At 39.7% G+C, this 24,043-nt stretch overlaps 1 protein-coding gene across 2 annotated transcripts in view; it reads left to right on the forward strand.

Moving 5' to 3' along the window:
- The window catches only part of mmp17a (matrix metallopeptidase 17a), a 71,542-nt gene that overhangs the window by 42,139 nt on the left and 5,360 nt on the right, over positions 1–24,043 (forward strand). For both annotated transcript variants that reach the window (XM_086097237.1, XM_086097236.1), the window contains 6 exons: positions 8,903–9,189; positions 18,794–18,970; positions 19,619–19,721; positions 21,751–21,833; positions 22,813–22,965; positions 23,100–23,357. In XM_086097237.1, coding sequence (XP_085953363.1) covers positions 8,903–9,189; positions 18,794–18,970; positions 19,619–19,721; positions 21,751–21,833; positions 22,813–22,965; positions 23,100–23,357 — 1,061 coding nt within the window. The remainder of the gene's footprint in view (positions 1–8,902; positions 9,190–18,793; positions 18,971–19,618; positions 19,722–21,750; positions 21,834–22,812; positions 22,966–23,099; positions 23,358–24,043) is intronic.

A 24,043-nucleotide genomic window follows, 5' to 3' on the forward strand; every position in this document is an offset into this window, starting at 1 on the left:
CAAAGCAGCATGCATTTTTCCATATCAGCACTTTTATCTCAACTGAAATATCTAAACATGACATGTTTCTGCCAATATCACGCAGAAGGGTACGAATCATGTTGACGTTCCGTGTCTTCGTGCCAACCAGCTTGTCTTGCTGTGAATTTTAGTCGTGATATCTTAGAAACAGAAGGATGCTTGGTAATCGCTTTGCAAGCCTCGATCTTGATGTCTCTTTAGTTTAGCTCCCTTTCTTCATTTATTCTACCAGAAGGCGTGTCATTAAGCATTGATGTCGCTTGTTATTCACACGTCGTCGTTGCGCTTTCATTTTGTAGCGACTGTTGTTGTGGTATTTTGTGATTTCATTATGTGGTTTGGCACAGGGTTTCGGAACTTTGTTCCCATTACTAAGGATAGCCTGCAAAAAGGCCTTCAGGGTTTCCCGCCCTACTGTTTGGTTGTCTGTAGCCTTGTTTCAGTTGGGGGGGATAATTGATTTCACTAGTAACAATGCTAACTATTCCTCTTTATTAGTGGGGTTTTTTCTTGAATTTTGAAGTGCAGCTGACAGGCCGTCTTCTTAGTTCAGCAGAGTGTGGTATTGCCTCAGGTTGCAGGATGTACCTGCTTGTGGAAAACAAGTATGGTGTGGAAATGGTACGTTGGGAGTGGGAGACGTAGAGTGCCTATAAATTGACCCAGGGCCACCAATACCGCTTCACTGTTTCATCCACAGGGAAGGCCTTACATGCAGTATATAATTATGAATCTTGTTAAATACAATATTACTTGTTAACTCATTTACTCTCAGCCATTTTCACTGAAGCAACCCCCTTCCCTCCCGGCTGTTTTACTGGATTTTGACGGGTTTTTTTGCAAGGCCCACAGAATATTCTCTTCTATTGCTATAAAAACATAGAACCTACCAAAAGTACTTTTCTCTCTGTTTCCGTTTTGCTGCAATTATCATTGGAATATAGCTAAGTTTCACCATTATTCACAAATCTGTTTAAAACAGTGGGGGAAAGAGTTTTTTTGCAACATGGCCCTGGCTGATCTCTTATACTCTGCTGCCACCTGCCACCGTTTTTGTAATAACTACCATTGCTTCAACCATCCTCTTCAGTTCAGAGGCTACATCAAAGCCTTATGTATGCTCTAGCATAAAAGACAACAACATAAAAAACGTATAAATATGTCTTTGGGAGCGTGGTAATATTTAGAATAGAACATAGTTATACGTTTTTGGGAGCAAATGAGTTAAGTATTATTTCCACTCTATGCGGCATTTGAGTGTGTGGATATTTTCTTAAGGGTCTTGATCCCCCATACTTTGCGTACATTTTGGCAGTTTTTTCTTCCCCAACCTTTTTTCCACCATGGACCGGTTTATACAAGTCCACAACTTTCGCGGACGGGCAACGGAGGGGGTTGGTGGGGGGTGCTTGGCTGTTCGGCGGATAATTAATAAAAGGCTACAACAACAAACGCAAATCCACTATGTCTTTTTATGTACCTGTACTAGCAGCACAAACACCATAACAAGGGTAAGAACGACGCTTTAATGGTGAGGTCACCATGGTAATGCTTATGAATGATACGAGCAACACAAAAACGGGGGCATTTTGTAGATATAACAATAAATGTGAAGCCACATTTTTATGTAACTGTATTAGCAGCCGCCCTCCTTAAATGCGCCAACATAACAAGGAACCACAGAACAAATATAAAGTCCATGAGTTACTCACTTACCATAACGCTAAATTACGAGCCGCTCGCCGCAGAGCCCATCATGCGTGGGAATCACCTGTAGCTGAAAAGTCCATGCACCTTTCTTTTTCTTCTTTTCTCCATTGCAAAGAAACTTTGCAAATGTGTCGGTTTTTTTACTCATTTTGCTAACTTGTCGATTAGCATCAGTGCTACGCGCCTGAGATATTTAGCATGTTGACATGCGTCAAGAGTCCATCGTAAACCGAGAGAATCCGGTCACGTTTCAAAATAAAATGTTTTTAAGCCTCGGCTAATCAATTATCCGGAAGTACAGTATGTTTTTTATTCTTTTCAACTGTGCGGGTTGTTGGGGACTGCTGGTCTTGACGACACACTTTTTCATCCACGTACTGTATAATTATGAATTTTGTATTACATTAAAACTGTTTTATTTTATTTATTTATTTATTATTTAATTAACTTTATTTTTCATTTTATTTTTTATTGATTACTTTATTTTTTATTGATTACTTTATTTTTTACTTTATTATTTACTCATTTACTTTATGTTACTTTAAAAAAAATCAATTTAATTTAACTATGATTGTTTAATGTAACTTTAAAAAACTAAATGTCAGACCCTGTACTGTATAGTGTGTATGTTTGATGAACAAAGTTTACAGTGATAGAAGCTATAAGAAATCACAGCTACTTAAAAAAAAAACATGTACTCACATTTTTTTGGCAGTATACTTCCACAAAAGGTTACGGTGGGAATAATTTAATAATATATACAGTATATTCCCTCACATCAAGCTGGTCAGAGTTGCACATGTGTGGGAGAGAAATGCATCGATTTCTGCTCGTGGTGTATGTTTCTGTAGGTACAGACGTATTTTTAGTTTTTTTTTTTTCTTCTTTTTTTTTAAGAGCTCAGTATTGGTCATTCGGAAATGTCATCATCATTGCTCTTTATTTTTATTTTTATTTTTTTTATATATATATATATTTTTTTATATATATATATATATATATTGGGGTTTTTTTGTTTGTTTTTTGTGTGTGTGTGGGTGAGTATGTGTATGTGCGTGCGTGCGTGTATTTGTTAGCTCACCAAAAAACCTATTAGAAAAAATCTCATACCGTTCACCTAAACCGAACACCGCCGTCAGGAGACCCAAGGGGACCAAAGAAAACCAAGGAAGGTGAAATCCAGCACCGACCAGACACCACCCTAGTTTTTCTGCTGCAAAGATGGCAGCCAGTTGATCTTATTATGTAAAGCATCAGCAGTACAAAAAACTGGTCACTGTGACAAATCGTCGTCGATTTATTTACTCATCTGGATTTTTTTGACTTCCCGGAAGAATTTTACGTTGTGCACTTATTCGTTAATCGAGTGCACGGGGTTGCATTTTAATATACGAGCAGCAACATGCATGTAAGGTAGTTCTTTACTCTTAATAATGGTTTTACAGTAAGTCTCTCTGAGCATGTCAGCAGTGGGCACACAGCCCAGAGGGGGGCCAAGCCAATTTCCAGAACAAGGATAAAGATAGAAGTCTAATCAATCAGCTGCATGTTAGGACAAGGAAAGCCAAATATATCAAGGTGTGTTTGGAAGCCGTTATATCTTGTGGAACGTTTGGAAGCTACTATAGCATCAGTATGGAGGTCATTTAGGAAAACTCAACATTTACGCTCTACTTTAAATGCATGCATTTGATGTCACATTTGTGCTTGCGTGGATTTCCTCATGATACTTCAACGTCCTCTGACATTTCAAAAACACGCATGTTTATTGTCCATAGGTATGAATATGAGTCGGAATATATATTTTTTTCTGTCCATGTGTCCTGCGATTGGCTAACAACCAGTCCAAAGTCCGCTGGGATATTCTCCTGTTCACCCATGACCTTAATGAGGACCAGTAGCACAGAAAAAGGGATGCACAATGCAGAAAATCCATTTTCTGTTTTGAATAGTGTTAGCAGTTCCAGCCTATTAGCCTCAGGGTCGCAGGGGAGATGCAAATTACTGCTCTGGGGTTAATTGCCAAATTAATTGTGTCTAGCTTGAACAGGGCTAAACTCTGAGGTGCGGGGAGGAAGTTTGGCTGGTCTTTTATATTTGCACAAGTCCAGCTTTGCTCACTCACTAACTCTTAAAAAGCACACATGGGAGGAAGGAGGACACACACTATTACTCTTTAATAAGGCCTAGATCCATACATACTTCTTTTTTTTAATACTGCTTATCCTGGTCAAGGTCGCCGGGAGCCTATCGCAGCTGACTTTGAAGAAGAAAAAAATAGGAAAAAAGCACAACTGGTCACTAAGCGAAGACTTAAATGTTTCTATTTAATATTTAGACATTTCTGAAAAAAGAAAAACATGCCTAAAAAACTTCAGAAAACAGGTGAGCCGTGATTGATCGTTTCTTGAGCCCCGAGCAACGGTGATGTTATTTACAGAAAGTGACAAAATGGCCACACTCCCTGAGATGGCTAAAATTGGGCGGGTTTGGCAGCTTAATTTATTTTCAACAAACACAATATTAATCAGAATGCTGCATAGAACATTTGGGTTGACTTCTCCTTAGTACCGCAGTTTATTTTGTCTTGATGGTCATATTCCAGTTACTTTCACACTGCCTGTATAGTTAATAAGGATTTTATGAGGCTAACAGCTTTAGCTTGGAACAAAATCAACTCATCTTACAGTATTTCCCATGGGGAAGATGATTTCAAGATTAGCACAATCAGCATCATAGAACGGATTGCGTTCGACTGAAGATTCAGCTGTAACGAATACGCTGACAGCCGGAATTGCGCTATAGCTACATTTAGCTTGTGTTTGTGATTTTTTTTTCTTAACAATTGCTAGAAACATTGCCCCCCCCCCCACCAAAAAAAAAAAAGAATGACTATTTTTAATAGGCACAGGCATGTGGTTCTAATAAATGAGAAAACACTTGATAAATGGAGGAAATTTGCTTACATTCAGCACAAGCATGAATACAATTTGATGCTGTTTTTACCGTGCTTCCAAGATGAATAACGTTATGAAAAGATTTTAAAATGGTAAAGATCATTCTTGTTTGAAGAATAAATGTTGTGACATTAAGCCTCTTGTTGTTTACTGACTCTGCCTGGTTCCCTTCTGATCCATTAGCAACAATGCACGTCCCTTTTTTTTTTCTTCTGTCAAAGCAAAAGATGCACAATCTGTCCTGGACTGTCTGTTCAATAGCGTGTTCGCGTTTGTTGACGAAAGCACTTCTTCATGTTTGTAGTGAGACAGCACACTGTGTTGTTCTCAGGTATTTTATATGTAAGTCAACGATGCACTCTCAGGAAAAAGGCGCGTTCCTGCGAAACAGCCACTGGGCTTCTTTAAAACTCTTACACGTGCAGTTTTGGTTCACCCTCAAACTTGGCTGGCTCACAAGCTTATTATATTCCAGCTGCTTGTTTGTCACGGTCGTGAAATTTCAAGAAAGTAAACATTTATGTTGCGATCGCACAGCCAACAGCTTGATCAGAAAACCGGAATCTGGCAGTGTTTTCGCTAGCTTGAAATTTTTGCTGCTGGGTACTTTAAAATGGAGTGAAAAGTTTGAGACTGATTTCACGGCTCATTTTAGCCATGACATTTTGAACACGCAAGTTAGCGTTAGCATGTTTGTACTATGCTAGTTCTAGGGTCTTGAGTTGGAATCTCATCTCAATGAGCTTTTTATAAGTCAAGTAATGGAGGATTACATTTTTTTTACAGAAGCAAACTAGGAACTAGCTAGACAGAAATAAAAACAAATCGATCCTGTTTGAGATCGCTGGGAGCTGAAGCCCATCACAGTCTACGCCCAGTTCTTGTCGCCAGTCACTCACAGTGCACATATATAGTCATAGACAGACAGGCATTTACATTCACCATCACAAATTGAGCCCATGTTTCCTTTTGCAGTCAGGCATGAACATATTTACAACACCAAGCAACGAGAAGGAGCAGCAGTATATGTGGCAACTGTTCATGAATGCTGTATGTGCAGATGTGCATTATTATTCGGTCAACGAATTGTTTATGTTGAGTAACTATGTAAAATCCAAAAGATGGTGTCGGTAGTGTCAATTTTAGCCGCCATTTTTTTATTTAGTCTGTTATTTTTTTATCATATTTAGTCAACCTCATCCCGTTTTTATTTAGTTGACTTTTAGTCGACTATAAATCTAGCATTTTAGCCTTTATTTTAGTCCAAGAAAACATCATTTTATTCGTCTAGTTTTAGTCAACAAAAACTGTCAACGTTTTAGTCTAGTTTTAGTCAGGACAATCATTTAACCCCTGTATTATAAAAAAAAAAATTGTCAGCCGATTATGTTGAACATTTTGGATATAAAACTATTTGACATAAAATGTTCTCTCATCTTTTTGATGAAAAACTTTTATTTTTTTTAAATAGAACGCTTGCGGAAACTTACAACAACATACTCGAACGCTTTCTATTCCTCGTATGGAAAACGCACGGCCTCCGTTCCGCGGTCAGTGTGAATTGGGCGTTAGCTCCATCTTGTTGGGAAAATAAACAAACAAACACAAACTCTATAGTAGACTTTAGATGAAATGTTATCAATAATTAAAAATGAGAAATTTACAAACTGATGCGACCCCGCTGTCAGGTCCATCAGGTGAATCCAATTTCTGCAAGGCACCGCTGGGAAATAACACCTGGCTCATTTGTTATGCGCCTACAGTCACCTAATGTAAACACGAGCATTTCCCTGGGACTCGCCACATCATCCCAGATGCAGGACAGCGGGGCTCCGACCTTGGCTGACTTAACCGCCATTGCCCCGCGCACACGCACCATTTGGATACGCATATCTTTTTATTTACACACGGAACGCAATCACCCGCCCTCGTCCGTCCGAATTAGCTTTAATAAGCAGGTGAATTGTCTGCGGAGGATAAGCAATTTGCAACGACCTTGGAAAAGTGCGGAGCAGCAGTCATGGGCGAATCTGCTGGCGCGGTGTGAATAAACGCACCGCGCGGGCACATCTGTGTATGGAAAGTTGCGGAAATTTCACTGGAGAAATCTGATCATGTTTGGAGGTGGCTTTTTTTTTGCTTGCATACCAATGAGGTGCGGCTCATTTTCGAACCTCCCTGGTGCTGTTTTTGCTTGAGTAACGGATAGCGCCTGTGCGCTTCTTCACATGTTGACACATTCTCTAATTGAGCATATAAATTAGTTGGACTAATCAACTCATTCGCATCAGTGGGTGTGTTGAAAACACTGACAAGTGAATATCAGTGGGTGAAAGATTAAAGAGTTTGGGAAGGATCTTATTAGAATGATGTGGATGTGGGGGGGGGGGGAGCGGCGGCGCTTATGAAGCTGTCGAGCATGACGTAACGCGAGACCTCAGTTGAGCGAGCATCAAAGGAGCGTTTCGCTTCCTCTTGGCTTTTGTTCCCACCCCCCCCCCCTTCCAATATAATTCAATAGCCTACCCACCAATCAAGTGTGAGATGAAAGGAAGAGTTTGCGGTTTTAAAACTGCCAGCAAGCTCTGAATGTAGCCTCACTTTACTGAACTATAAATAAACTTGCTATACTACACTTACTATAAATAGACTTACCACTGTGAGTGTGCGCGTGAATGCATGAGAATGAGAAACACCTTGTCAGTCACGCGTTTGGTTTCTGATTGGTTGTTTTTCCTCAGGCGCGGTGGTTTCTTAAAAATCTAATTAGAGAGACGAGGTGGGTCCAGAGAGGGCAGATTTGTTTTCACAGATCATTCATTTTACTCAAACTACTATCTTTGCATTTAGAAAAAATGACAAAAAACGCGATTATTTAAAAATGTTCCATCGGTCCATGCATGAAGGACATCGGACAGTGTTTCGGAACCCCACCACTTTCCGATGCGCATTCACCGAGCCCATCTTTATTGAAAAATGGAATATGATTCTTCTGTTTTGCTGAGATGGAACCCAGGGGCACATGAAAACATCAGAGGGCCCAGAATTGAACCCTGTGGAACACCATACATTCCATTTTACATGTGAATTCATATGGCACATATTCATCCAATCAATTACTTTTTTTTCTTTCTTTTTTTTGCTCGACAGTATGAAGGGATTACAGTAAATATTTTGACAATAATATGTTCTATGCAGCCCCACTGGTCTAAATATGGTATTCTGGTTATATTGCGTTAGTGGAATTAGCAGCAAAATCCAGCTGTTTTTATCCATCTCACCGGGCAGCCATTTTGACACTTGCTGTCAACTGAAGATGACATCACAGTTGCTCAAGTCACAGGTAACAACCAATCACAGCTCAGTTTCAGAAAAACAGGTGAGCTGTGATTGGTCGTTGCCTGAGCCCTGAGCAACTGTGATGTCATCTCTAGTCGACAGCAAGTGGCAAAATGGCCGCCCCCTGAGATGGATAAAAAGTGGCTGGAATTTGCTTCGTAACTCTTAATCCACAAATGTAATATTAATCAAAAGTGAGGTCGCATATAATTTATTATTGTCAAGAAATGTTTACGGTTGACTTCCACTAAGAAATCACATGACGTACCAACACAAGTTACACAGTCACAACAAGTCACTGCAGCACAGATGTCAGGTAATGTCATATGATCACCTGCAGCCAATGATGGCCAAGCGGAGTGTACCATCACAAATCATTGGAGTCGGGTACGTCTTGACCTCTGCCGAACCCCTGAGACCGACTCACTGAACCCAGGTTAAGAACCACTGACATTGGACATACACATCGAAAAGCTTTAACTTTAAGCGTTGCTGTGAAAAAAAGAAAATTGTTCTTCGAGAAGTGATTTAAAAGTATTTCGAGATCTTAATCCCGTCTGGCAGGTGTTTAAAAGTGTGACTTTGACACCCCCCCCCCCCCCACACACACACACACCACCCCAAAAAAAACAGTCCGGCAACCTTCACGAGTGATCTGAAACGAGGGAACAGCTGCTCAAACTCACAAGGATGAAAGGTCTGACGTGAAGCTCGGGTCAAAGTCGCTATTAACACTTTGATATCGTCATCTGCGGAGGTCGAGAGGGACATGGAAAATGATCGCTCGATTCCCACCGCTCCAAAACAGAAGAGTTGTCATTACTTAACATGAAGAATTTGTTTGAACGTGACTTCTCCCCCTTCTCTCGTTTCAGAGTGCGGACGTTCCCAAAGGACTCGGCTTTACTGGGCAGAGACACGGTTCGAGCTCTCATGTATTACGCCTTGAAGGTGTGGAGTGACATCGCGCCGCTCAACTTCCACGAGGTGGCAGGAAGCGACGCCGACATTCAGATCGACTTCACTAAGGCCGACCACAATGACGGATATCCCTTTGACGGGCCCGGGGGCACGGTGGCCCACGCGTTTTTTCCCGGGGAGAGATTCACAGCTGGGGATACGCACTTCGACGATGACGAGGCTTGGACCTTCAGATCACCGGGTAGGGGGGGGTCGACATTATTTCTACTTGGCTGTTCTTACACATTAAGATGATTTAAAATTTAGTCTTAGTCCTAGTTTTAGTCTCGGTTCACTTCACGCTTATAAAATGTTGTAGACAACTATTAGTATTTAGTCCAAAAAAAAAATGTTTTATTGGTCTAGTTTTAGTCAACAAAAAGTGTTTAATTTTAGTCAGGATAATCCCTTTTACGTTTCATTTTTGAATTATGTGTGGCGTATTATTTTATTGTATCTCAATTGTTTTCGTTCATTTTTAGTTTTTAGTTTGCGTTCATGTGCGCGCAGGCAATTTGTGTGAACTATGGTTCGCTTGCAGCTATGTGACCTCGCTAGTCTAAACATGACATTCTGATTAAGATTACATTTGTGGAATATGAGTTATGCAGCAAAATCCAGTCGTTTTTATCCATCTCAGGGTCGGCCATTTTGACATCACAGTTGCTCAGGGCTCAGGCGATGACCAATCACAGCTCACCTGTTTTGCCTGAGCAACTCTGATGTCATCTTCAGTCGACAGCAAGTGGCAAAATGGCCGCCCCCCTGAGATGGATAAAAATGGCTGGATTTTGCTGCTTAACTCATATTAACCCGAATACCATATTTAGACTAGTGGGGCTGCATAGAACATATAAAAAATTTGGGGGGTTGACTTCCCCTTTAACTAAACTTGCATTCCAACTAAAACCATAGTTTCCTGGCTAGTATCGCAGTTAGCACAATTTCAACTTCACACACCATTATATCAATTGGCTACTATCGCTACACGCTAAACGCTAGTATGTTAGCGGTCGACTTAACGTTATTGTTGGTACATTATAACTATTGGTTTTAAGGTCAGTTAGGTTGGTTAAGTTCGTCCGGTGAAAAATGATCGTTGACGGAAAAAAAAAATTTGTTTTGTTTGGGAGTTTCTTCAGTTTTCAAAATGAACACTAGCACAGACAAAATTGTTAAAAACAAGCATTTCACCTTTAAACTGCTGTTGTTTCAGCAAACATTATGGGGTTTTCGTTCTTAGTATGTAGCGTGCCACCATTTTGTTCGTGTGTATGTATAAAAGTACGATGAGGCCATTTTTGTGGAGTTTCCATGGATCCATAGAGACTTAAAGCTTCTCGATCCAAAAACTAGAGCAGGCTTTATTAAGGATTCAAGCATTCCTTTTAGGCCCCTTTCATGTCCCAGTCTCTTTAGTTAATATTTATTTATCATTATAATGTGAATTTAAAATTTAAACAGGGTCTCATACTGAGTTATGACTAAAATAGAGGTGATACCCCCCCCCCCCCCCAAGAGGTGTAAAATATTTCCTTAGTCCCTCCAAATGTTATAAACAATCCTATTAAAGCGCTGTAGTTTCAAGAAATCTTTTTTATAAGATTCAGCTAGCGGGTGATTAATAATGAATGAAACATTTTAAGAACTTTCTTAACTTCTAACTAATAAACCGTTGTCAGACTTCATGAAGAGTTTTTCGGTGTCGTTTAAGCGCCGCGCTAAAAACAATCAACGTCGGGACACGATGATGGCGCTTTGACAGCTGAGTACAGATGTAACGAGGCTCTTTTGAATCCCTTATTGTTTTGCATTTCAAGTCTTGATGCTTTTTTACTACTGTTAACCTGTCATATGTTTTGTTCGAGTTACATTTACATTGGAGTGCATACATTGTATGCCCGTGTGTAAACTTAAAATCTATTGACTGGGGGGACCTTCATAACACAAACACTTGACACAAATCAAATAAGTCACATATTCATATTTTCATAAAATGTCTATTGACTCAAAACTCCCATAGCTGTCAAAATTATTATTCCACTCGCATTCTGCTGAGCATCTGTTGGCCCTCTGATATTTTGTCAAAATAGAGCCCCTATGAAGATGGATGACATATTAGAGAATTTTTATGCTTTGCTTTCAACCCCCTGTGGAGAGCGAGAGATGCAGCATGTGCCAACCGGTACTAGAAGCATTTAGCCGTCTGCAAGCCCCAATCCCCTTCTTCAGAAATCTCTTTTTTTTTATGCCAATCTGCTAATATATTTCAATTAGATGTTTATTTAAATAGGAGGGGATGCATGGTACAGAAAGCGGATCGTTGGATAATGTCATTAAGTTATCTCTTTAAGGTCTTGTTCTTTTTCAAATTAGGTGAGTCAATATCACTGTGAAGTGCTTTTGGTGTCCTCATCAGAATCATAAAAATGGAGCAGAATAATGAAATTCTGAAGTCTCATAAGTGGCTAAATATTTGCACACATACCAGTTTCTTAAGATATGTGTCCTTCATCATTATGTTTTAATTGGATGTATATGATTTTGGCACATCCCACTCACTGCTCTACTAACTACAATTTAATAAGTTTAATAAATGGTTACATTTTTAATTTTGCAAACTACCCTCCAAAAAAAAAAAAAAAAAAAGATTTTATCGTCCAGCGCAAGTTGTTTGATAAAGCGAGTCATTTTGACCTTGCATCATTTAATTTTCATGATCATTTTTGCATGCATCCCTGAAAAAAAAAAAAAACTTGATTTTTGAAATATATTTGTTAAACAGCTCTCTAACTGAATCGTGTGGCGAAGTGCATTTTGCGCTCATCAAATGCTAACATTAGCCAAAGATGTCCACTATGTTACTGTCCACCCTGTCAGCAAGCACAGGCTTTTCTATGTGCATGCCCATTGCCATTGTCTGCTTGCAGTTAATTAATGTCAGTAGAAAAGCTCACATTTTCTGGGTGAAATCTTAATCTCCTATGGTGATATTGACTCGGATAGTCTTCTCAATTTTACTAACTGTAAAATAAGGTTGATTTTCTTGGATCTTGGTCCAAACGAAAGATTAGAGTCTCTTCTTTCATCAGGAAAAAAAAAGGTAATTTCTGTTTCCGTTTTGCAGCAATTAGCATTAGAATATAGCTAAGTTTCATCATTATTCACAAATCTATTTCAAATTGTGGGGAAAACAGCTTTTTTTTCAACATGGCCCTGATTGATCTCTTTTGCTCTGCTGCCACCCGCTGGCCGTTTTTGTAATAACTGGCATTTCCTCAACCGTTCTGTGCAGTTGAGAGGCTGCATCAAAGCCTTCCGTATGCTTTCATATTTAAAAAAAAAAATAATAATAATAATAATAATAATTTGGGACACTTAAAACATTTAAAATAGAACGTATTTATATGTTTTGGGGAGCAAATGAGGCAATGAAATGGCATTTTTCGAAATTTTCTTAAATTAATGCATGAAAATGACAATTCAAGTATATGGAGGAGTCGATTCTCTCTTTGGTATTTCAACTATCCAACTGTGGAGTCACGGAACACTACGATAAGCGGCCATGTCAAATATTCTGAGGATGTTGTTGTAGTCGACTTGCTTCTTGCAAACAGGAGAATAAAAAAAAAAAAAAGGGGCCGAAGTGTTCTTGGAAGTTGAACAATATTTTTTAAAAGGATTATTAATGGGACAGGAGAATAATTAACAGACAGTGTCCTTTGTAACTGTCGCACTTGGCTTTTTTTTTTTTAATCATTTTCTCCTTTGCGAAGCTACTTCCATCATGCGCTTTTAAAAAACGTATCCCTTTGCGCAAGTCAAACTTTTCCAATAGTAGAACCAGTGTCTTCTATAAGGCTGCTAGTCTGTCATATTGACGTGTTTCAAACGTTCTTTTTTTATCATCAAATCTAACTCTTTGACTTTTCTTGTAAAGGCAGATAATGTGCAATATAAAAACATCATTTCCGAAAAAGGAGATAAATCCCGTCCCTGAAAGTGTCGCCTGTCCTTGCAAACCCTCTGAAAGTTTCTGACCGTCTGCTCCAAGGATTTAACAATCAGACACTATCTGTTCATGCTCCTGGCTAATTATGGAGTTCTAAATGTATTTCTTTGTGCAAACACTTGAAAGGATATTAGTTACACAGTTCACTGTTGATCTGTGCGGAGGGATCCTCGCGTGTCGCAGAATGGATTTAGTTTGCAGCTATAAACGCGTACAGGAATAGCGCTTTGTGGACGACTAACCTCCACCAAGGCCGAGTCGCGCTAATCATATATATATATATATTTTTTTTTTCTTGTTTGAAAATAATGTCATGCAAGGCCATACTTTTCCACTTGATGGATCTGGCCGGGCACTGCACCAATTAGTCCCCAATGCAAGTAGACTGTAACTGCGTAAAATAAATCCTCTGCTCGATCAAAACAATTCTACTCCCTCGTGCTTTTGCACTTAGCGAACAGAATGAAATTACACGTAATGAATAAATGTGATTCACGGTCGTAAACTAATACACCGAATGTGGTATATTAGTGTGTCTTGATTATATGCTGATCAAGATAATAAACCCTTGCTCATTTGCATTTCCAACCACCTTGATGAACTGCGTTATTGGCTGTCTGACAAATGCAAGCCTTTATCTATCTCATTATGTTCCGTATATTCCCCGGCTCGTTGCTCGCTTATCTGTTTACCTTTACGCGTTCGAGGGATGTGTGAAGTTGTGAAGTACACTCAATTGACAGTTGCGGTTTTGTTTTGTTTTTGTTTTTATTTGTAACCTCTTTTCCTTAAACTTCTGTCTTGCTCTCCCCCATTTAGCCATCGATGCTGGTTGGGGCTGTCGGATCTAAATTGCATGCTGTCTTTACTATTGTCGCAAACTAAGCATGTCTTTGTTAAACAAGGCCTCTGATATGTCCCATGTCCCTTGTTTAGTTCTGCAGCCACTCGATCTGTTCTTTCAATTAAAGCGTCATGTTTCAGAGCTGACAACTTGCCGGATGTAAGACACTTCACGTCCTCATTCAAAAAGAGCAAAGGATTCAACCAAATCAGCTTTAGTAACCATATGTCCTCTTTTGCCTGGACATCCTAATTTTATTTTTTTACACATCCTGTCCGGGTGTCATGCTACTACTATACAATAGTAAAAAACGCCAGCAAAAAAATAACCAATGTTTTTTTTTCCCACAAACCATTTTGTCATAAAGAAAGAAACAACCCACCCAATGTAAATGCTATTTATTCGTTCAATCGCAAAGAACTCAAATTTGTCCCAGAGTTAATGGATTCTATTATATTAACTGACAGATCTCCATTTGAAGCTGCCAACTCGCATTACTGTGAAGTGACAAGTTCACAACACTTTCCTCTTCCTAATTCTATTTGCCAGCAGCCGTGCTCATCTTTTTGTGTTTTGTTATATCTCTGCAGTAGCCCCCAGCCTTTTTTTCGTTTTTGGAAATGCTGCTGCGTCCCGATCTTGGATGTTTGCTTTTCATTTTCTTGAATCAACACCCTGCTGATGAACCAATCAGGTGTTTGTCTCCAATGAATTTTGATCTGTTTCCGCAAATAGAATAAAAGCATTTCAAATTGTTCGCAGTGAAATTTTTACTATTCAATGGGTTCCAGGTGGCTGTTTGACCTGTTGTTTGGATTTCGGAACATAATTTCCCACAGGAAAATATTATCTGTTCCAGGATGAAACTATCCTAAAACCTTATATTGGCAATTTTGGAACAAAATTGTCATCTAATCAAGTCACTGCATGATGAATTCTTAATGTGAGTTCTTACAGGGGAAGTCAACCCAAAGTCAACCCAAAACTTTTCTTTACACTTATATGTTGTATGGGCCACTACTAGTCTAAACACGGCATTCTGATTAAAATTGTTTTTGTGCAATATGAGCTAAGCAGCAAAATCCTCCCTTTTTTTTTGTATCCAACTCAGCAGTCGGCCATTTTGTCACTTGCTGTCGACTGAAAGTGACATCACAGCTCATCGTATGAATGTCACATGACCAAACTCCGAAAACAGGTGAGCCGTGATTGGTCGTGGTTTGAGCCCTGAGCAACTGTGATGTCATTTTCAGTCGACAGTAAAAGTGTTAAAATGGCCGCCCTCTGAGATGGATAAAAAAAATTCTGCTTCACTTCAGACCCGCATTTTTTTTTGCTGGCCATATTTTTTATTTATTTATTTTGTTGATTTTCACTCTTTTCCCACAATAAGAGCAACATGGAAAAAAATGGTGGGGGGGGGGTTATCTCATATTTAATTTCTTATAGTGGATGCCAGGATAATATGGCTGTAACGTGTTGTAAACTTACCAAGCTTATATGTAACATTTTTAACATGAACATCATGCAAATTAACTTGTGATTGTGGTTGGTTAGCTAGGATCCAATCATGAACCAGAAGTGTTGACGTCATCCGCATTGTGCGTTTTATTGGTTAAGACGCGCAAATATGTCATGTCCGCTGCAATCATCTATGGGTCCGAAGGGGTTAAATTCCACAAACAAATTGAATCAGAATGTTGTGTTTGGACTCGTGGTGGATGTTTTGACTTGACTTCCACTTACACCAAGGGTGTCAAGCATACGGCTCGCGGGCCGGATCAGGCCCGCAAAGGGGTTGAATCCAGCCCGTAAGATTATTTTGTACAGTAAAACACGGAATTGCTCTGGATGTCGTTATTTTACATGCAAAGTTAGTTTGTTCTTATTCTGTGAACAATATACAGGTATATAACACGGCCAAAACTCATAAGGGGAAAATGTTGCCGTGTTTCATTTGCATTCGTGTTATTTTTTGGGACAATATATTTTAAGTTGGGACCCGCAAATTAGGGCTGGCCCGCAAATAGCAAAAATCTGCGTATAATTGATAATGAATACATTTTTTATACAGTACAATGATTTTACCGATCCAGCCCACTTGGTGATATATTTTCCTCATTGTGTCCCCTGAGCTAATATGAGTTTGACACCCCTGACTTAAGCAATGTATTGATCAATAATAATTGAATTCTTAGCTCTAATACAAGTATAAAAATAGGTTAAGTGTAAAACATCACTTTCATTATTATTATTATTATTATTGTTGTTGTCTCAATTGTGACCGTTTTTAAAATGAAGTCAACCATCACCCAGTTTTTTTTATAGTGTTTTTCTTATTAGGGTGGAGCTGGAGCCACCACTGTCGAATATTGTACTCAGTTATATAAAATCACAGAATCGTGATCAAATTGAAACCAAGCAGACATAAAGGCAAAGTTATGTGGTTGTTTTAAATACTCAATGCGTTGTCCTTTAGTTTAACAGTAAACTTCAACTGGGATTGGCGATTAACTATTCAGCCAGGCGGATGAATATGATATTTGAGGATCTTTTTTTTCTTTCTTAAAAATATTGGTTGAATTCCAAATTGACTGACTGACTGACTTGTGGGACGTTAAGAGCTTCCAATCGGGTCCCACGCAGCTACAGGAGTCAATAGTGGAAAGTGTTAAAATGGTACAATGGTACAAGAATCAAATCCCATCAAAGAGAATAGCCGTGGGCTAGTTGGCCTCCTTCTCATTTCCATCCAGCGCATGCTATCACAATCTCATTAAACTAGCCATCTGGGCTGCAGGCTATGTTTTATAGCATTTCTGTGCTAAATCCAAAGTTTACACAGTGTGTTTACTGTGCATCGCTATAATTACTTTTCCCAATAACCTATCTGGCCTTCAAAAGCTTCATTAGCTTGGTGCATGTATAATATGCCGTGTGATTCAGTGATATTGTTTGGCCCGTGATTGCGCGATCGCTTTTTTATGCCCTCGCAGTCGCTGCTTTTGTATTTCGATTCATCTGTACACATAAGATTGTTTTTTTTTTTCCTGGGAAGAGAATGGCGTGATTTCTTCTTTGTGTTATGTTCTTTTCTTCACCATCCCTCTCGTGCCCTCGTTCGTCTCTGTGTACTCTGAGAGACTTGCCGTCTATAATGCGGCGTCTTTGGATCCCCCGGTGTTGTCGCGGGAACAAGTTCAGGTTACATATTTGCCTTGCTTTGAGTACGGCACAACAACATCCACACAAACAAGCAGGCTAATGCTCACATTTCTGCAAATCTGAATCTGTACTGAGCTATTGTCTTGTTTAGTGGAGCCTGACAAGAAGCTTTTTGAGGCTTTCCCTTTTTATATATATATATATATATATATATATATATATATATATATATATATATATATATATATATATATATATTTGAGCATTATTATTTGAGCCTGCAGCCTCTCTCTGCACTTTGCCTTTGATTGGCAGCCCGAGGACTGGGGCGGTATTACCATAGTTATCTCACTCCACCACATGGCCGACAGCACTCACAGCCACCGAAGCCGTCTCCCTTGCCTCTCAACCTATAGGCTTCACTGGTGAAAGGGCACAAACATGCAAACAGTCGTCATTTTAGTTCTATAAAAGTCACACAGGTGTAGCAGAAAAACGCTCTCCGCTGAATAAAATGGACCTTCTTATCATCATAAACGCATAGTTTACATATAGTGGAACAGATATATTTAAGTCATTCTAATTTTAAAACTAATGTTCTCCATAATATTTTGGAAATCATTCATTTTACGCTCAAGATGTCACTCACACTGTGTGACAAAACAAAAAATGATGAAAACACGATGGTGTTGTGTATGATATAATATATAGGCCTCCTATTTGCATGTCCCCCCTGTGGTAGAGGAAATGGATTTAGCAGGATCATCTGGTTATTTTATTGGTAACCTTGAGCCATTATTTTGGGTGTGGAATCGATTTATTTGGATCACTGGTGCACTTTGTGGCAATATCACGTAAAACGAAAAGCAACTTGAGAGGTTAGTCATTTAAATGCTAACTGATCCAGAGTCTATTTTGTTTGACTTTTGTAGCATATTTTTCCTCACACATGTTGTTTGAGCTTCCAATTGTGGGGTGACAACATAAGAGCCTGTTCCATGCCATAACAACCAGGGGTTGAAATATTGTATTCTGATTAATATTGTGAGTTAAGCAGCAAAATCCAGCGTTTTTTTTTTTTATCCATCTCAGGGGGCGGCCATTTTGCCACTTGCGGTCGACTGAAGATGACATCACAGTTGCTCAGGGCTCAGGCAACGACCAATCACAGCTCTGCTGTTTTATGAAGCTGAGCTGGATAAAAATGGCTGAAATTCGCTGCATAACTCATATTCCACAAATGTAATATTAATCAGAATGTCATGTTTAGATTAGTGAGGTCACATATAACATATTATTGTCAAGAAATGTTTGAAGTTGACTTTTTATCTTGGTGTACTTGTTGGTAGTGATGGCACAACACAAAATTTTAGGTCAATTGGGGCGGGGGGGATATGGGCGTGGCTTCCTTCCTTTAAACCCTTTGGCTGGTCAGAGCTCGCAAAGCCCTGCTCTGATTGACAGGTTTATTGTTGTTTGATTTTAATGGAACTTGGTGTACATGATGATAGTGATGGCACAACACTAAATCTCAAATTTTAAGTCAATCGGAGCAGGGGTTTGGCAACTATGGCCCACTTAATTTTCAGCAAAAAAGGGTGTGGCCTCGGCTGGCTTTATCTGTCATACCCATGCTACAAGTGACCTTTTTTTTTTTTTTTTTTTTTAGTTTATTCACAATAATAGACATTAGCCACTAAAAGTAAAATGAGTAAAACCACTCACACGTCGGTGTTTTGTATTGTATATTGGCATCCACAATCCTTTTATTCGTGTCTTCTTCAGACTCTCACGGGATGGACCTGTTTGCAGTCGCCGTCCACGAGTTTGGTCACGCCATCGGCCTTGTCCACACCTCAGCCATGGAGTCCATCATGAGGCCGTACTACCAGGGTCCTGTCGGAGACCCTTTGAAGTACAACCTCCCCTATGAAGACAAAGTCCGCGTCTGGCAGCTCTACGGTACGATGGCTTTATGTGCAAAAGACTGAGCTGAATAGTAAAAACATATTGATTAATGAAAACATGGATGAAGTTAATTGGGTATCTTTTGGGCGTTTGACCTTATCACACCCTGTGTTGATAGAAGCGGCGCGCGGGGGACAGAATAATGGAGTTGAAAATGAAAAAGAGCGGTGGGGAGCGAGACACTGAGAAAGAGGACAATGGAAATAAATGAATTTTAATCCCTGCTCACAAATGATGTAGCATGAGACAGCAAATCAGTCAATTCTCCACTTAATAGTTTTTTTTATTCATAAAATGACACTAAATAATAATCACCATCATTGGTTACCCATGAGTGATGTCATCGTATGCTTCTTTTGACTCAATACTTCCTTTAGGTTTCTCAACACGTCCAATTATTGTTGGCGGATGCTAGACAGAGGTGGCAAATCCAGGTCCAGAAAGTAAAAACCCTGCCACAGTTTAGCTTTAGCTAGCTCGCTCGCTAGCAGGTAAACGAGCATTATGGGAGCTAGCTAGTTAGCTAGCACCTGGGGCTAAAGCCAAACTGTGGCAGGGTTTTTACTTTCTGGACCTGGATTTGCCACCTCTGATGCTGGAATCAATAATCCCAACTTTTCTTCAACTGTATGGCCTTCTCAGGTGTCAGAGACTCGGTGTCCCACACCACTCAACCCGGCAATCCCTCCCAGACAGCGGAGCCTCCAGTCCTGCTGGACCTCCCAGAAAACAGATCGTCTGTCTTGTAAGTAGACGATTCGCCTGTATTTAATGCAAACACCAACAACTGAGTCAAACGCATGAAATGACCTCGACCTTTTCATCAGTTATCCTCTTCTTCTTTTTTTCCTTTATACTCTTCTGGTGTTCTGAAAAACACACAAATGTACACACTCCTGATCGATTCTCACCCTTAGACCTTAGTCTTTGCCATCCGCCTTTGTGAAAGATGTCGTAGTAAAGGTCAATGGTCAAATGAAGCTTCATGAGGCACTTGCAATATATTTTGACTCCTCTAGATGGCGCTTTTGGTTTAAAGATAAAGGCTAGTGCAACACAACTTGATTAAATGTCCATTGCATCTTTAAACCACGAGTGGCATCGAGAGGAGTCAAAAAATATCACAAGTGCTTCATGAAGCTTCGTTTGTTCTTCACTACCGATAAGGGAATTCCAACTGTGTGAAAGTATAATGCCCCACTAACAGCAGCACAGTTCAAGTCCTGAAAGTGCCATGTCCATCTTAAGGCGGAACAAATGATCCTCATCAGCTCAACATAAAAGCACAAAAGCAAGGTGTTAAGTAAATATATTATCACACCTCAGCCCGCTGAGCACCAAAGCAGTAACTTAGCTTGCTTTTTGGTTTCTCTTTGGACTTTTTTGCAACACGTATTCCAAAGGTACGGCCAGTCTGAAACAAATTAGGGATGTTCAACATCACTTCTTTCTTTTTCAGACCGATACCAGTATGAGTACTCAACTCTTCTGTTCTTTATTGAAAAACAAAGTGTGATTTTACATGGCCATGAGTGATGGACAAATGAAGCTTCATGAAACACTTGTGATACATTCTTGGTTTAAAGATGTAATGGAAATGTCATAAATTTCTATTGCACTAGCATTTACCTTTAAACCAAGAGCATCATCTGGAGGAGTAAAAAAAAAATATATATATATATATATATATATATATATATATATATATATATATATATACTAATAAAGTAATAGTTTGACCCTGGAATACACAGAGGTGGCAAATCCAGGTCCAGGAAGTAAAAACCCTGCTTTAGCCCCATGTGTTAGCTAGCTAGCTCCCTAGCTAGCTCCCATGGTGCTCATTTACCTGCTAGGGAGCTAGCTAGGGGCTAAAGCCAAACAGTGGCAGGGTTTTTACTTTCTGGACCTGGATTTGCCACCTCTGGCAATACATGAAATCTATTTCCATTATGTAAAATCCAAACAAATAGTAGGTCAACCGAAGGATATACAATATGATCAGTGAATATGTGCAGGACACTAATTGGTCTAAACAGACATATGACCACTGTTAGTATTCTTTAGAAGCCCCTCAAGTGGGGCTTGATAAATAGCACCCTTTTCAGCGCGCAAACAATAATGCCTTGGGTTGCTGTCAAGCAGCCACAATGCAAAAAAACCCTTGCGCTTTGATATGTTAATCATCAGCCAAAGCAGGCTGAATCCTGTTCAAGTTATTACACTTGATTGGAATGAAGTGTGCGTTCTACTGTAGGTCTGAGGAAATACATTGAAATCCACACAAGTCCATTTTAATTAATTTTTATTTATTTTTTTAAAGAATGTGGAGCCTTTAGGAATCAATCAGACGAGAAAATCCTGCTTCCTCTCTATAATGAGCTTTTCCCCCATATGGCCTGAGGTCGGGCAAGCTGCCTCTTTTTCACGGGCGAGGTCTCAATATTTGACCACTAGGCAGCAGTGTTGTGTCAACAGAGCTGTGTTTGTTTAGAATAGGAGAGCTGACTGCCTCCCACGCACAGTGACCGCCCTGTGGGTCCAATGGCTTCATCATTGGCAGGCCGGCCACGTCACTACTTGAGATCACTTATTATCCTAGTGGATAAATGCACTTTGGGGGGGGTCAAGCTTGTCTGCATGAGAGCATCTCACCCAGTGTTTAGCCTATTTGACACATCCACTAACATGCACGCTTTTCTCACTCGGTGACTGCAAATATTTCATTATTCTTTTCCTTCCTCTATTGCCAATCCCCCCCCACACACACACAGGCTGGTGCACGATTCCCCCGACAGATGCGCCGGTCACTTTGACGCCGTCGCCCAAATCCGAGGGGAGGCCTTCTTTTTTAAAGGTACTTAAGCCTCAAAGGAAGCGTGTGTACAAGACAAGCAGAGCGCCGGATGGCAGATGATTGCGAGCGAGAGACAAGGAAAGAGGTGAAAGGAGATAAATTGAAAGGAAGAGACGGGCTTGTGGGCGATCCAGCGATCAATAGGAAGCCAAGTGATGTGTTGCTCCCAGCACGCTCCTCACACACCGTCAGTGAATTTAACGCTCTAAACAAAATGCTCCAACAGGCTGCCTCGCTTTAGACGTATTATCTGTTTAATGGCCAGTGCGTCTTTGCTTGCTCATTAGCTCGGGCGACTAATACGTCTGCAGAATAGCTCGGCAAAATGTGTTTAATAAGGTCATACTGCATTTATTAACTGAAGTTTATGCAACAGTGCTGACGCTGAGCACAGATTCGGAATGGGAAGCACAACCCCGGGGTACATACGTATGTTGTTAAATTAGTACCATAGTTGATTATATTCATATTGAATGAAAACAATAGTCATGGGAGTACGCTCTCTGTTTGATTATCCAAAAATCTAATAGTGCAATTCAAAATCTGCCTTTAATTAAAAAGGGGTAAAACAAGGTCAGTAGAATGTGTTTAATTAGAAAAATATATTTAGAAGACCCAAGTTATGTTGTCCTGGAATTTCAAGAGTCTAAATTCTAGTTTTATAGCCATGTAAAGCAGCTGGCGTGACGTGTGTGACCCCAAGATATATTCTTTTTAATGCTGTACTGGAATAAAGTGTAATTAGACATCCGCTACAGTAGGTGGCAGTGGTGCTCTCATTCTAAGAGAGTGTGCAAGGAAGCTCCTCCGCAGAAGCATACTGAAAGCAATTTTCAGTATGCTTCAGTATCCACATACCAATTAGATACACAAATAATTCCTACGATTGCAACGGGATTTCTGCAAGTAAGTAAAACTTAACAATGATGATCTGTGAAATTCCAAGCAAACGTCTTAATTCTGTCGCTTCTTGTCGTAGGAAAATACTTCTGGCGTCTAACACGAGAGAAGAACCTGGTGTCTCTGCGTCCGGCGCAGATCCATCGATTCTGGAGAGGCCTCCCGCTCAACGTCGACAGCGTGGACGCCATTTACGAGAGGCCCGGCGATCACAAAATCGTCTTTTTTAAAGGTGCGCAACAGACGTGCTAACCACTAATTCACCATGCTGCTTTTTCTGTTTATTTTTCTGTTGTGACATAAGCTTACCAAATGTCAACATCTTTAAAAAAATAAAATAAAAAAATCTTTATCCATCCTTTCTAGGTCTAAAGTACTGGGTATTTAAAGACAATATTGTAGAGGAGGGTTACCCGCGTCCAATCAGCGACTTCGGCCTGCCTTTGGAGAGCGTGGACGCGGCTTTTGTGTGGCTCCACAACGAGAAGACGTACTTCTTCAAGGACAACCGCTACTGGCGCTATGACGACCACCTGAGACGCATGGACCTGGGCTACCCGAAGGACAGCACGCTGTGGAAGGGCCTGCCCCCGCACCTGGATGACGCCATGAGGTGGTCTGATGGTGAGTCATGCAGTTGGGTCAAAAATAACCCAAATTGGGTGAAGAAAGGACTGACCCAACATTTTGGGTTAATTGAATAACCCAATTGACCTAACTTTTTGAGTTATTTAACACTAAAACTTGAGCCAAAATAAATAATAACCCACATAGCAACCACATCTTTCTGGGTTGTTTTGTGGGTTATTAATTTGACCCAACTTTTTGGGTTAAATAACTCAAAAAGTTGGGTGGGTTTATTTTTTACCACAATTAACCCCCAAAAAATAAACCCACCCAACTTTTGAGTTATTTAACGCAAAACATTGGGAATAATCCACAAAACAACCCAAAAATATTTGGTTGCTTTGTGGGTTATTAAATTATTTTGGCTCAAGTTTTAGTGTTAAATAACTCAAAAAGTTGGGTCGGTTAATTTTTTTAACCAATTTGTGGGTTACCCAACGTTTTGGGTTAATTGAATAACCCAATTGAATTGGTTAAAAAAAATATAACCGATCCAACTTTTTGAATTATTTAACACTAAAACTTGAGCCAAAATAAATTAATAACCCACAAAGCAACAAAATCTTTTTGGGTTGTTTTGTGGATTATTCCCAATGATTTTTGCCATTTGGTTAATTTGGTTAAATAACTCAAAAAGTTGAGTTGGTTTATTTTTTTTTAACCTCAATTAGCCCCAAAAAATA

The sequence above is a fragment of the Leptonotus elevatus genome, chromosome 15, assembly GCF_054856555.1.
Source record: "Leptonotus elevatus isolate MCC_2025b chromosome 15, RoL_Lele_1.0, whole genome shotgun sequence".
Lineage (NCBI taxonomy): Eukaryota > Metazoa > Chordata > Actinopteri > Syngnathiformes > Syngnathidae > Leptonotus > Leptonotus elevatus.